The 14,754-nt window shown below is 43.2% G+C and overlaps 1 protein-coding gene across 9 annotated transcripts in view; it reads left to right on the top strand.

The window, feature by feature from the left end:
• The window catches only part of PALM2AKAP2 (PALM2 and AKAP2 fusion), a 265,964-nt gene that overhangs the window by 240,428 nt on the left and 10,782 nt on the right, over positions 1-14,754 (top strand). For all 9 annotated transcript variants that reach the window (XM_032097533.1, XM_032097535.1, XM_032097534.1 and 6 more), the window contains 2 exons: positions 4,776-7,173; positions 13,876-14,054. In XM_032097533.1, the coding sequence (XP_031953424.1) occupies positions 4,776-7,173; positions 13,876-14,054 (2,577 nt within the window). The remainder of the gene's footprint in view (positions 1-4,775; positions 7,174-13,875; positions 14,055-14,754) is intronic.

Raw genomic sequence — 14,754 nt, 5'->3', positions numbered from 1 at the left:
TGCTTTCTCTTAGCTCACCCAAATAGGAAGTTTCCATAACACAAATGTTTGGCCCATTTCTTCAGACTGCTTTGTGCAAAGGCTCTCACTGGCACATTCTTGTCCCTCCAGTGTCAACCAGGGACAATCACATTTTTGGAGGTGTATGGGGTGGCAGCCACCCCATGAGGCCCTGCTAAGGGAGGGAGGGAATGCAGGAGCTGTTGTGAGACAGGAGCTGCTGCAGTGGTTTGGGCTGTCATTCCCGCCTGGCATGGGGTGGGATGATGGCACCTGTCTCAGCACCTGTTGTGTGGTAGGGAACATGAGCTGTGAGGGATGAGTGCTATCACCATTTACAACTGTAGCTTTTCTGGTTCATTAAGAACTGCAACACTTCATATCCCTACTATCCTTTTAAAGAAAATGAGTTCTGCAAAGGCTTACTGTCACTAGCAAGCCTGGAGCAATACCTGTGCTGGCTAGGAGTTTTGTCTCTGGACAGGGTAGGTGTCTGGAAGCACAGAGGTTCAGCTGACTTTTGCGTCTTTGTGGTGTTTGGGATTGGCTCAGTCTGTTACAAAGGTGGCGGCTGTGTTCTTCAAAAGGGTGAGGTGAATGAAAGCAGCTGCCCTCTTGAAGGTTTGCCAGGATCAACCTCCTAACAAATCCATCATTTGCTTCCTGCTTATTTGGAAATAAGACATCAGAGAGGCAGGCCAAGACAGTAGGAGAAGAGGGAGAGGATGACTGACATCAGCAAGGAGGTATGGATTAGCCACTCAACCATCTGTAAATGAGGTTTTACTACTAAAACTTCTTGATGTATGGAGGGCCCAATAGTCAGATCCAAGAGAAGAGTGGAAAGGGTTGAACAAAACGCTGGTTCAGTGGGAGGAGAAGCAATTAAAGTACAGGACATCTCCAAAAGAATATGAAAGCCAAAGAAATGGAAGGTTGACAATGCTACCGAGGCCAGGAGACCAACAGCATCAGAAGCTGTATTGAAACGTGGCTGGAGTTGTTGTAGAGGCCCACAATGAGAAAACTTTTGGGTTTTCTTAAACCATGAAACTTCTTAGTAGTTCAGTACTTTCCCTTCCCACCACTGCCACTGATGCTTCAGAAGAATGTTGATCTAGCTCAGAAGGATTGCCTCCCACTTGTTTCCGTAGGCATTTTGTGCTGCATCAAACAAAGGAGGGCACTGGCAGCACGTTTGCTGGGTCTTACTAGTAGCACACCCACAATTTTTTTCCTTCTGAAAGAGCTGATTGCCCAAACACTTACACTTTTGTAGATGAACAATTCAGCCAAAGAGAAAATATGCTAATAATTTTCTAAGCTGCTAATAACTGTAGTTTACTAAAGTGCAGCAGCATTGTAGAAGTGACACTGATTGCCCTGTTGCATCTTGACTTAGACAGAAATGAATGCACATTCAGAGATTGTGTAAATGTAACAGCAACTTCTGGAAAATCTGTGTCTAGATGAGCAGTTTAAGAGCATCACTGTGAATGCCGTATTGCTGACTACAATTAGGTTTGAATGCAGCCCTTTTGCCATTCACAGGTCTTTGTAATGGTGCAGGCTTTGAAAAGCCACCTCCCTGTAGGCAGCAAATACAAAGCTGCTGGTACAGACTTATCACCGAAGAGCAAAAGCAGCCCCCTGGAAAGCTCGCCTCCTTCTGCCAAACAGCTGAGCAGGGGGTCTGTGTGCATCCCACTGCCCCCCTCCAAACTGCCTCCCACCCGTGGTGGCTCATCCCAACGTGTGCCATTTTCCCACACCCAGTCAGTTATCCTGGGCAGGTGCTGTGGCCTGGATTGTCTCAGAAAGCTTTGTTTTGTCATCTACTTCTGTCCTTAGTTATCTCAGTTCTCTTCTTCAAGTAATTCATCAGTAGATTGATTTCTGCTCCTCACAGTAGTGTCTGGAACATATTCTTTGTTGCCATGACCTCACAAAGTTGTCCCCAGATTCTCACAGAATGTTTTGAGGAAAGAAAGGGGTGGTTCTTTTAAAACATTTTTTTTTTCCTCTGCTAGCAAGCCTCACTGGCTTCTCTGCCATGCTGGGAGTCCTTCTTCATGTTCAATTACTACTCCCTAGCACAGAAAGTCTCCTCCAACAAGAGGCAATGTTTCCTCATAGGTTTTACTACTTAATTGTCTGTTTTGCTACATAATTACATGTGCCACACTAATTGCATAGACACATGCACTTCCAGAATTACATGCTGTAACAAATGCATGCCCTGATTAGACTGTTAAGTGCATGTGCCTTAATTGTGAGCTGTGGGTTGCAGCTATGGTGAGAGGATGGGCTCTTACTTGCTAAGATTTAGGCAAAACACTGCACCTGTGGTTCTGTTACTGAACTTGAATATCCAAATACAGTGTGAACTGGAGTGGTTCACACATTAGAGAAGTGGTGGAAATAGACATGCTTTAGTGACTGCGGTCTCTGGGACAATCAGGTGTATTCCCAGCTCCATGGTGTGCAGGTACGAGAAGTACAGGAACAGGGGGCCCTTCAGCTCTGGTTTGGCTCTGCAGGGAGATGTGTTTCAGTGGCAGGAGAACACGTCTTCATTAACTGATTTTCTGTGTCCGTTCAAGATACGCTCTTATGGTTACGGAGGACACGTGGTTAGCTACCAATGTCACTGGTGGCTTTGATCTGTCTGATTAGAAGCAAATATTAGCAGGAGCATAATTGCATACCCATGGTTTGTGTTAAAGGGGACAGCTATCAGTCCTGCACTTTGCACAGACTGCTCTAGGTGCCTGCATACCCCTTTTTGCACCAGCAAGTCAAGCAGAGAAGATGTTACCCCAAGTATCAAAAAGGTATTGCAGTCTTAAATCCTGTCACCTGAGTACCTATTGTGTACATGGAGCTCTGCCAGCAAATCAAGAGCAGTTCTTGCCCTTTCAGGTTAAAAGAAACCTTTATCTATGATACTTTAATTCCATCTGTGTCTACTTGAAAAAGTAAGCACTTTTTATACTCACTCTGTGTGCAGAACATCTGACTTCTTGAATATATCATTAACAGTACTAAAGAAGAAACTGGCCACATTTAGATATGTAAATGATGAAAAATACAATATGCTTTAAGAAAAGAACTGCTAGAAACTTCAGCTGGAGTATTTCTTAGTTCAGCAGACAGTGAAGAAATGAAGAGAGTAAAACCAGTGAAGTTTGTCAAGTAAAATATATAGACAAAAGCAGGTTGTTTGTTTTTAAACATTTTTTTCCAATGTTTGAGCACAATTAAGAACAAAATATCTAATGGCTGAAGCCAGCATTGTCCTCAATTGTGTACAACTACATAATTGGACAAAAAGCTCTTCAGAGTGTTTTTAGAAAGAGCTCTTCTGGGTGACTGGCTGTAATTTTTTAAGGTGTGTCAAATGCATTTGCCTATGTAAATCAAGCAGCAATGTGATTGTTCAGGTCACCAGTAAGTGCCATTGTGCTCCTTGTTGATCATCTTCTTCTGCAGTGTGTATTAATAGCATGCTGGATAAGGGACAGCCAGACGGGGGTGACCACCAGACAATGGTGCTGTTGTTGGTAGCCACTGAGTTCACGGGGTCTGATCATTGCCATTTGCTTTCAAACCCCATGCCTCATAGAAACACATAAGGAAAGCAAGAGAGAGACTTCAGATACCACCTTTCTGTTTTAAAAGGCAAGTCAAAGTGAATAAGGTACCACTTTTGGTTTTCATGATTTAGGAAGTTAGCAAGAGTTAGCCAGTGCTTTTTGAAGAACCATGTTTAAAATGTTCTCATTGTTTTTGGTGTTTTGGATTGGTTTTGCCTTTTAGCAGTATAGAATTACTGAGAAGGTAATTGATGTGTTACCAACTTAATCAGAAGTTCCTTCAGACTTTACTCACAGGAAGTTCACTAGGCTGCTTCACCAGTAAAATCTGCCTGTATATGAGCATAAATAGTATTTCTTTCAGTAACCTCCTTGTGACCAGAGGTAACACATCAGGGAGAAACATGAATCCAGTCCATCTGCACTACAGATCAAAGAAGTGGAAGGGAGGAGACCATGACTGCGGTCCCTGTCATGCTCCTTGTGTTGTTCTTCATGCTGTGGGAGTTGCAGGTGTATCCCAAGTGCAGGTGTGTGTGGGTTTCCATGTGGGATGGAAAAAGACCCCCTGTCTTTAGAGCACTATATAATTCTACTCCGTGTTTGATGACCAGGATTGAGCCACTGAGAATTGAACATTCCCTTCCGTTGCCACATCCTTTTTCCTAACTTGGTGTGAATCACCAACTCTTTCTGCACATTAGCATCTGTTTCTGCAAAGCACAGGCGGTAATACTTTTCATCTGTAGAAGCATCATGAGATTTCCTTTAGGTGTGGAAAGCATTTTTAGAGAACCAAGATGATAGTTGTTGTATACTGCATGTGCAAATCTTTGAAGAATCTAAACTGCCAAGTTACTGTTAACTTAGAAATTCAAATCTTAGTCCTAGTGACAGACCAAGACACATGCATGAAATGATGACAAAGTGAGGATGGTAAGTGAATGGGATATTCTTAAATGAAAGTTTGTTGTTGTTTTGGTACCTTTTCCAGCATATGGTAAGGTAACTTCCTGTTTTTTATGTTAATGGCTTGCCTTGCTTTCCCATGCTCTGGGGGAATGCTTTAATCTCAAGTTTAAGAAGCGCTAGGATTTGTTTTCCAGATGGTGCTTGCTCTGCAAAAAATTAGGTGTTCTTTTTTTAAGACTTCATCATAATTTTGCTCTTTTATTTTAGAAATCTTCCAGAATCCCTGAGGATGACATCAGGTTAAGAAAAAACAGAGACCAAAACTGTGCCAATTTCTTGGAGCCAGCTACTGTGCTTGCTACAAAGGAAGAGAAAATGGAAATTGAAGTTCCAGTTTCTGAACACAAAAGCATCACCACAGTGGCTTCACCACATCCCATAGACAATCCAACCCACTTCTTTTCCCCTGCTTCCAGCCGAAATGGACTTAGGGACAGGCATGAATCCCTGGACAGTGAAGTTGCTAAAGAGATCAGATACCTAGATGAAGTGCTGGAGGCAAATTGCTGCGATTCTGCTGCAGACAGTACATTTAATGGGACATCCTCCCCTGAACCAAGTGCAGTCTCCATTATGGATGGCTCAGGAGCATCTGCTAATGTCAATAAAGAGTCAGTATCCAGTGGAAGGGAAGAAAATGTAGCAGACAAGCAGCCATCCTTGGAAGTTGAGCCATGCAAAGCTAGTATAACAGATGAGAACCTGAAATCTAATGGCCATTCCTTGGGTGGACTGAAAGAACACATTCGGGAGAGTCTGAAGGTGCCAGGAAGTCCCACTTCTTCAAATAGTTCTAGAAGATCCTCTAAGGATGGAGAAACAACTCTTACAACCCTTAAGAAAGAGGCAAAGTTTGAACTGCGAGCCTTTCACGAAGAGAAAAAGCCCTCAAAGCTCTTTGAAGATGAGGAAGAGAAGGAAAAATACAGAATCCGCAAAATGAGACCATCGGAAGAAATGATGGAACTTGAAAAGGAAAGAAGGGAACTCATTAAAAGCCAGGCTGTCAAGAAAAACCCCAGCATTGCTGCCAAATGGTGGAACCCTCCTCAGGAGAAGCCCCTGGAGGATCAACTGGATGAAGAGCATCTGGAGTCTCACAAGAAGTACAAGGAGCGCAAGGAGAGGCAGCAGCAGCAGCAGCAAGGCGCGACACCAACATCCCCCAAACAGGTCAGCTGCTCCTTTGTACCCCCAGAGCCAGTGAATATCAAGAAAGAAGATATTGTCACAGAGCAGATTGACTTCCTGGCTGCCAGGAAGCAGTTTCAGCTGATGGAGCATTCGGGTCCAACTCAGGGTCAGGCCCCACCAAGGCGATCAGGAACACCCAAAATGTTCTCCATCAAACCCTTCTACAAAAGCCTCAATTCTCCACAGGCGGACAGGCCAATGTCCTCTGTGACTAGACCTGTTTCAGTGTGTGGGCAAACTGGACAGCTTGAGGGTAACGATGTCATGGTTGTCAAAACACAGAAAGTCTCCTGTAGCTCAGAAGATGACAAAAGCACTCAGACTGTCACGGCTGACATGGCAAGAGAGTTACCTTGCAGTGATAGTCCCAGAGCTGGACCAGCCTCAAAGCTGTGGGCAGAGGATGGAGAATTCATGAGTGCAAAGGCAGTCTTCACAATGGTGAAGGATGATGGACAGGGAATTCTAGACCACTTCCCAAAGTCAGGCAGCGCCTCTTCCCCTCCAGAGGAGCTTGACTCCGGTTTGGATGATTTGTCTGTCAGGTCTCAGGATACCACCGTCTTGGAGACCCTTTCCAATGACTTCAGCATGGATAATATAAGTGACAGTGGTGCCTCCAATGAGACCATGAGCGCCCTGCAGGAAAGTTCTCTAGCGGATTTCTCCCTGCCACAGACCCCACAGGCTGACACTCCAGCAGAATGCAGGGCTGAAGGCATCTCCAAGTCTTTCAGTGACCCAGGCTGTGATTCACCCTCCTCTGCCTTGGCAGACTCCATGCTGATGGACGACCAGCTGGAGTACCACGCTGGCCTGCTGGTTCAAAACGCCATCCAACAAGCCATAGCTGAGCAAGTGGATAAAGGAAACTGCAAGGAGGAAGAAATTCCAGAAGAGAAAGAGGTCTCAGCCAAAGAGCAGCCAGCTGGCACTGGGCCTGCTCCAGCCTCCAAGGAGCATCAGAACCCAATGTTTGAGCCACCCCAGGTGTCTTCACCAGTTCAAGAAAAAAGGGACACCATACCAAAGACTTCAAAAGAGGAAGACTCAGGACTCAGGGAAGGGAAGAATTTGCAGCAGTCACCCATGTACTCAGCCAGCCAGCCATTCCTTGTGGAGGAAAACAGGCATGAAGTCAGCTATTTCAGCAAGTATTCAGAGGCAGCTGAGCTTAGGAGCACCGCCTCCATCCTGGCCACACAGGAGCCTGAAGTGACCGTGGGCCCTTTCAAGTTACGGTCAAGGAAACAGCGGACTTTGTCGATGATAGAAGAAGAGATCAGAGCTGCCCAGGAACGAGAAGAGGAGTTGAAGAGGCAGCGGCAGGGTCTGCAAATGGCACCAAGCCCTGTTACAAAGAGCGCACCACCCATGCCCACCAGAACTGTGTCTTACAAAACTGCACCAGGTAAGAGCCCCAAGTGTCAGAGTGGAAGTGAAATGTGACTGAAGAGTCACATATGGTTTAGTTTTATGTCATTTTTAAATGAAAACATTGTTTTGCAGGGGGTGGGAGGGCAGATGAGTTCATCTGCCTGGAAACTGCATAAGACAGCTTAACTTTTTGTCTGTGAGCACACTCGCGGAAGGTTCTGGTTTTTCACAAATGTAGTGCAGAGATCCTGATCATCCTTACTAAACCCTGTTCTGTATTTACACACTGCCACACTGTAGCGTGACATGTCCATCCTCAGTGCTGCTCAGACCACCCACTGAAAGTTAGGATCATCTCAAGGAAGGACAGCAGCAGTTTTTACAGCTGTGTGGCTATTCGAAAGACAAACATACAAGGCATTTCTTAATAGGCTTCCTGTTCTCTTCTCATTAGGGAAGTGCAAAAGTAGTGGAGAAGTGCAGATTTTGGAGTTTTGATTTCTTTTTTTGTGTGCTTTGCTTTCTGTTTTCAGGTCTTGATCTTAATGAACTTTGTCTTGTAAAACGATAATGGTGTAAGTTGCCATGTATTTTAGCTGGTGTCATTTGCTACTGAATTAAACAGGCATCACAAGCAAAATGTTCAATAGATTCAGTGGAAGTCTTCTTGACTGATCAGTTTCTGGGTTCTTTTAGTGACATTCACAGCAGTTGCAGCATATCTCTCTCCCTCTTCCTCCTCTCAAGAAATTGAGTATCAAACACTGATGCCTTCTAAATATAATACAGAAAAAATACATTTTAAAAAAACCCCAGAAACACATATTAGGCTTATTTCTGTATAGTGATTTTATGAGCATATACCTACATATGCTTTGCTAGTACTTACAGAGTTTATTAACAATGGTTATTGTGAAAAAGTATTCATTTTACCAAGAGTACTTAAATGCTGTCTTTATTCCCACTGGTGTAAATACGAGCCAGTGGTAGTCATTTCCTTTTGAAAGTCATGGTAAGCTTGAATAAGATCTAGATTTAGCCCATTACTCAGTGTGATTGTGGACTTGAAATTTTATGGAGCACATAAATAGCGAATACTTAGTTTTGTTTTCTTCTACAAAGAGGATTATCTTAACGTATGTTTTTTGGAAAAAATGTAGCAAATATCAGTCATTTCTTTGAAGTGCTATTGTTATAACTTCTCTAGTACAGCATTTTTCATAAGGATCCCCTCTAATCTTAAGTGTTCTGAGAAATGTCTGACAAGATGTGAGATACAGGGCACCACAGACGTCATTTAGGAGGACTTGTTGCGTAATGGTGTGCTCATGACTGCTTTCAAAAACAGCATCATGTGTAGCTGAAAGTGCTCAAAATGGGGCAGATAATGATTGTATTTTACTCAGAAGTGATGTTGGATGGGCTGCTGACACTAATGCTTATTTTAACAGAGCTTCTGGGAGAACGGCGTACTTCTGCTTTCTCTACACAACAAGGCATTTACTTTGTGTCTGTAAAAATGTTTGTCATAAATTACATTCTAGAGAAAATTATAAACTTCTGTTTATAATGAATCACTCCAGACAGTTTCCTTTAAATGTCCAACTGCCATATGTTCAAGAAAGAAAATTGGGATCTCTTAGCCAATGACTCAAGCTACTGCAATTTACAGCTGGTGACAAGGCAAAGAAATAATTTCTAGGAAAAGATGAATATGTGGCAGTGTTTAAGAATGTCATTGATCAAAAAAACCACAAAGAACATTTGCCAAAGTCATTCTTAGTTCTTCTACTTTTGGTGCTTTCTGAACAGCAGATGTGCTCAGCATAGCTCTCAGCTGCAGGATGGCAGCTCAGCACCCTTAGCATTGGAAGGTGTGTAAACCTCAGCTCATCTCTTCCTTGCTGTCCCTTTAGCCAGCTGTATTGCAGTTAAAGCCTGCAGGCATCCTTAGAAATAGGGTGGAGGAATACCATGTAATCCCTTGCAGGGTTGCAGCAACTTTCCTTTTAATAGTTACAGGATCTTTTCAATATTTGCAAAAAAAGGCAAAATGTAATTCAGCAGAGCCACAAAAATCTGGTTGTTAGGATGTACAGAGGAGAGGAAAAGAAAACCTACTTCTGGTGGGCACAGTAAGGAGTATGCTGTAGAATGTCTGGTACTGTAATACGTTTATCTAGTTTCACAAAGAAAAATAGTAGTAATTCTACTACTGATGATAATAATAATAATAAAGAAGAAACAGAGGTACTTTTGTCAGCAAATTGCCTTTTCCAAAGAAAGAATTGGCACTAGCATCAGGATACCTCAGCAGAAAGGGATTAAATATAGAAAGGGGTCAAATATAAATTTGAAAAATCTGGTTTTAATCCTTAGGTGTGGAAGTGCAAACTCACTCTTTTGAGAAGGCATCATAATTAACTTAATTAGCAATGGCCTAACAATCAGGCTGTTTTTAGGTGATGGTTTGGGCAGAGTAGCTTTACTAGGACTCCTGGTGTTCCCTGGTTATTTATTACTCCTGCCCCTCTTCACTGCTTTGAACTGTGTGAATACTTTTGTGGGTAACAGAAGGAAAAACCACAAAAAAGGAATGAACTGCAGTGAACTGCACTGTGATTTAACTGAAGTATGGTAGATTAACACAATTAATGTAGGTGTATGTGTGAAGTAACTGCTAATTACTTTGGATAGCAAACAGGCTGGCTTTACTCACCCTGACATGCAACTTTCATACAACTGATGGTAACTCTCAATTTGTATGCCACAATCCAAAAGGTCTCTTAGTAATAAACTTCTGTACTGCTAACAATTATCCTTTGAAGTTGGTTTTGATGCTTTGAAGCAACCTTTCAACCCATCTCAGATCACCGAATTGAGACACAGTGGAATATGTACACAGGAGAACTTCTCTAGGGTACTCCTGGAAAGGTGAAGAACCTATGTGAATTTTTCCAAAACAAGTTGGTTTCCTGCATGAGGAAACTCAAGAAAGACCAAAAAAATGCCTGAGCATGGCTGTATGGATAGTCACCATGGATCCCAAAATATTTGTGGAGCCCTATTTAAATTTGAATGCTTCCTGTGTCGCTTTGCTGCAGCTCCTGCTGCACTTGGCGTGGTGTGAGCAGCTGCACAGCAAGACAGTGGTTTCCTCCAACAATGTGCAGGTGGTACAGCATCTCTCCTGGGCAGAGAACTTGGGGCTGTCTGATAGTTTATTTTGGAGCAGGATGATGAGAGTGTGACGTGAGAGGATCCAGTGTAAGGTTGGTGATGTAATTCCCATGGTTTCTGTTACTCCTTTTATTAGGAGTAACTTTGACGATGAAGGACTTGTATCTAACTTCCTATAGTGTCTGGCTCTGAGTAACCCTGTTCCTCAACAGAGGTGCGAAAATCATTACATGAGAGGTCTTGGTTCAGTGAAGGCTTTTCATCTGGAGCCAAACCCTTTGTCAATATTTGCTGTCTCATGATGAGGGATGGGGAGTACCTAGCAGAAGAGGCCATGCCTGGGAGACACTTTGGGAAGCTGCCACATCTGCCTTTTTGGTGCTTGCCACTAAAGCATTGCCAGGTGAGGCAGAAGGCACATTGTGCTTATCTGCAGGCACTCAAACCCAGTTGCACAGTCATCAAGAAGAAGTGCCCTCCATGCTCATCTTCTGTTGCCCTGAGCTGATGAACTAATTGAGAAAATTTCAGTGGGTGGCCTAAGCCCAGTGGGGAAGTTGCAGCTCAGAGATGCAAGCAGTCAGATACCTCTAAACTGCAGGTAACTGCAAGGGATGTGTGTGCTGCCCTTTTCTTTCTTCTCCCTACTTTCTTACCCTGAGTGGCAGCTGTGGAACTTAAGCCTCTGTCAGAGCAACCACTTCAGCCTGAAAACCATTTTCCACCTCAAATTTTCTCTAACAAATACCTATGTTTAGGAGGCTTTAGGAAAGTTCAGCCGTAGTCTGACGATACTTTTTGTGTGGTGGGAAGAGAAGCAGAAACTTGGGGGCAAGATATTTTGTGGGCATTGCAAAATTTTTAATGCCTTATATGCGTGCACAGAATAAGGATCAGATGTAATACATATGCATGAACTCCTTTTTAAAATCAGAATTTTGAGAAAGGCTAGAGCAGAAATGTTTATGGAAGATGCTGTTTCCTTACCCCTTTATAGGCACTGGTATGAAGAAGAGAAAGTTAATGATCTTCTCCAAGGATTCCTCTGGAGTGCTCATCTGTCACCCCCAGAATACTTCCAGAAGTGCCTTAACAGTATACTAACCCAGCTCATTTGCCCTTTGCTTTCTTACTCCCTCCCTAATGGAGGATGCCTATGAAGTGAGAGACTCTTTGAGAGGTTCTTTATTTACTGTTTGCTTGTTTGTGATTTTGGCATATTCACATTGCTCACCTGCTGCTCAAGAAGAGCAAAGAAGCCCACGTTTCACCTGGTGTGGTAATGAGGCTCCCCATTACTAGAGGGGACTTTTTTTTTATGTACTTCAGCAATCCCTGACTCCAGCACAGACTGGTTTCCTAAAACAATCTGTCCTGCTGAAATATTATATTTTGAAAAGTTTTCTCTGCTATGCAGGTGCCTTAAAAAATTTCAGCAGCATCTCTAAGTAAAAAGTAGATGTGTACATGTAGATTTGGGATGCTATAGCCTTTATATAAATACACGTATGTATAATATGTGTATATATATTGTATACATATAAAATATGTATATACATGCAATACAAAGCTTGCAGTCAATTATTTTGAAGGTCTTTCCCAGCATGAATGGTTTTTTGGTTCTGCGAATATGAAAATTGATGGGCCTTCCCTGAAGAACAAATGGAGGTGCTTGAAGATACCCCTTCCTAAAATGGAAGTCCCCAAAACCTACAATTTGCATTGTTTTCTAGGGGAAGGGGAGTGGAAGGATCTCTCAGCCATTAGGCTTGTTCATAGGTCTGAGCATCCTGTGATGTGTCAGTGTCCCTGGAGGAGGTACAAGTTGGGCAGACATCTGAGAAGCCTCATTCCTCCTCCATTGCTTACATCCATCCAAGGCAATTACTAGTGTAAGAATGAAGTAATACAACAAGATATCTGACCCTTAGTCAGGCCTTTCATTTTCACCACACTTTTTTACCCACTGGGCCTAATTGGCAGAATGACAGTAGTTTCAAGTCTCTCCTGCTGAGCAGTCTAAGGTGTCACACATGGGTGCAGCTGGGCAGCTCAGGACCTGCTGTTGGCCTCTGCTTTGGCAGCATAACTCCTGTTTGTCTGCAGAGCAAGTCCTGATGCAACCCAGAGAAAACTCTGGGCCCATAGAAACTCCCCCCTCCAGTCTCTGGTAGGGTTGATTTAAAGAGGATGGATTCACAGCCTCATCACTGCACTGCCCAGCTTAAATTAAGCCTGTAACGAGAAACTTAACCATGCTGGGTTTTTCAACACTGATGAGAAATGAAACAAGCCCAGCAAGGGGATTTCTTGTAAAAACACTTCTGCAGTATTGGCTCAGTGTTGGCTCACTCCTTTCTTCAATAATAAATCCTTTTGATACTTACAGGACTCCAAGGCTGCTCTCTAGTGGCTGCAACTGTCACGGTGCTTTTTGAAGGACCAGCTAGGGTTTTAATTTGTTTCAAAAAAGTTTCCTGAAAAACCGCATGATCCTTCTGATTATTTCACTTATTTTTAAGGGCTTTGCAGTGGTTATTTTTCTCTTTTTATGGTATTTTTTTACATTCATTGAAGTGTCTTATTTCAAAGAGTTGATGATGGTCCCATGGAAAAGGAAATCTGGTTTTGGTTCGGCATTGCTTTCTCCTGTCACAGCTGAGAGCCCCCACAGATCATTCCCACAAAGTGCCCCTGTTGTTCTCATTCTTCCCACCAGGACAAGGTGGGTGGTTCACCCCAGGTCAGTGCCTGGTGATGAGAAAGGCAGGCTGTCCTTCCCAAAGAAGCATGGGTTGTCCACCCATGAGCTCTGCTGCAGCTCGTAGCAGTGGTCTCTTGTTCCGGTGTGCCTTTTACCCACCTTTGGGTTCACTGTGCTCAAAATAGTATCCTTCCATGGGGTGCAATGGGCTCAGCCAGAGAGAAAAATTACTTCCCTCTGGCTTTCCTTCAACCAGGAGGAAACTCAAGGGCCCTGTCTGAAACAAGAGTTTATAGGACAGATCCTTCTCTGCCACAGGTCTCCCTCCAGGAGCACTCTGTGCAACCTGCAGGAAACTGCCACAGGGAAGAGCAGCACTGGGGATCACTGCCTTTCTTGCTTACAAGGCAGATATAAAGCATTGGAAAAAGAGAAGGTCGCTGTGTTTAACAAGACACTTTCTTTGGATGTTTCTTGCATGGTCCCTGTGTGTTGTATTGGCTGAGCCAGAAAAATATCATGTTGCAGTTTTCCAGAATTTTAAAAAAATTTCCAAATCGCAGAAATCTATCCTGTAGAAGGAAACGCGGATATTTCAAGCAGGTACTTTTGTAAACAGTGGTGGTTTTATAAAAAGATTTTGTAGTGTTTTGGTGTAGTGGGTTACAGGTAGAGGGAGAGGTTTTTTTAAAGTCCATGACCGTCTTGATCTACCAGATTCTTTCATGGACTTCATTCCAAACTGTTTCTTCTTTCAAAACCTGTTGAAAATGCTTCTCCAGCTGTCATCTTTGGTAAACAATTTGTGAGTCCTCAGCTAAGGAAGGGTAATTCTTTTTCATGTCATTGCAGGGAAGATAGAGAAGATCAAGCCTCCTCCATCCCCCACCACGGAAGGCCCTGCCTCACAGTCGGACCCTCCATCTGAGGAGTCTGCAGGAGCTCAGCGACCCAAGAACCTGATGCAGACCCTCATGGAGGATTATGAAACACACAAAACCAAGAGACGAGAAAGGATGGATGACAGCAGTGTAAGTGCAATTCTCCTTCTCCCTTTTTGCTCTGTGGTAGAGACCACAACTCTCAAGAACCAACAGACAACGAGAAATACTATTTTACTGGAATCTGCTCAGATCACCTTACAAGTGTGTAAGGATTTTAACACATTGTAAAGGGCAGGTGTTCAAAATGGAAGGATGCGGGCCAGTGAAGAGCAAGAATGTGTCACTGCAAATATTAAAGGCAACTCGTATTACATTTCATTTTAGTTAATTATGTTAACTAATAATGAGAGCAGTGGGTAGCTGCCCTGTAATTGGCAGATTCTGTTAGTTCACACATCACCCAAGACCCTCCAATGGGTTATTTTAGTGATGCTTTGAAATTTGTGGATCAAGCATATATTTGCACCTGTGTTTTTAGACCTGCCAAAGTCCCATCCAAGTGTGCTCAGTCTTCAGTGTAAGTTGATAACTTCCCCAGAAACCGCCCGTTGTGGAACTGGGCTGGGAGTGTCTCAGAAGTCAACTTAGATCCTTCAACAGCCAGCTTGTTGTGTCCTGCTGGATTTGTTGTCGTTCTTCCACACAAGCAGTAGTAGAGTTTAATTGAATTAAGGTGTTCTTTACTAAAGACACTAATAAGAAGAGCTATGAGTTTTGTAGCTGGAATCAAAATTCAGGAAAATCCCTTTTTCCTAACAGAGCATGAGCTGTTTCTTATTCAGAGTCA

This window comes from Corvus moneduloides, chromosome Z (genome assembly GCF_009650955.1).
Source record: "Corvus moneduloides isolate bCorMon1 chromosome Z, bCorMon1.pri, whole genome shotgun sequence".
Lineage (NCBI taxonomy): Eukaryota > Metazoa > Chordata > Aves > Passeriformes > Corvidae > Corvus > Corvus moneduloides.
The sequence above is the reverse complement of the archived record's forward strand: the minus strand, read 5'-3'. Positions and strand labels throughout refer to the sequence as shown.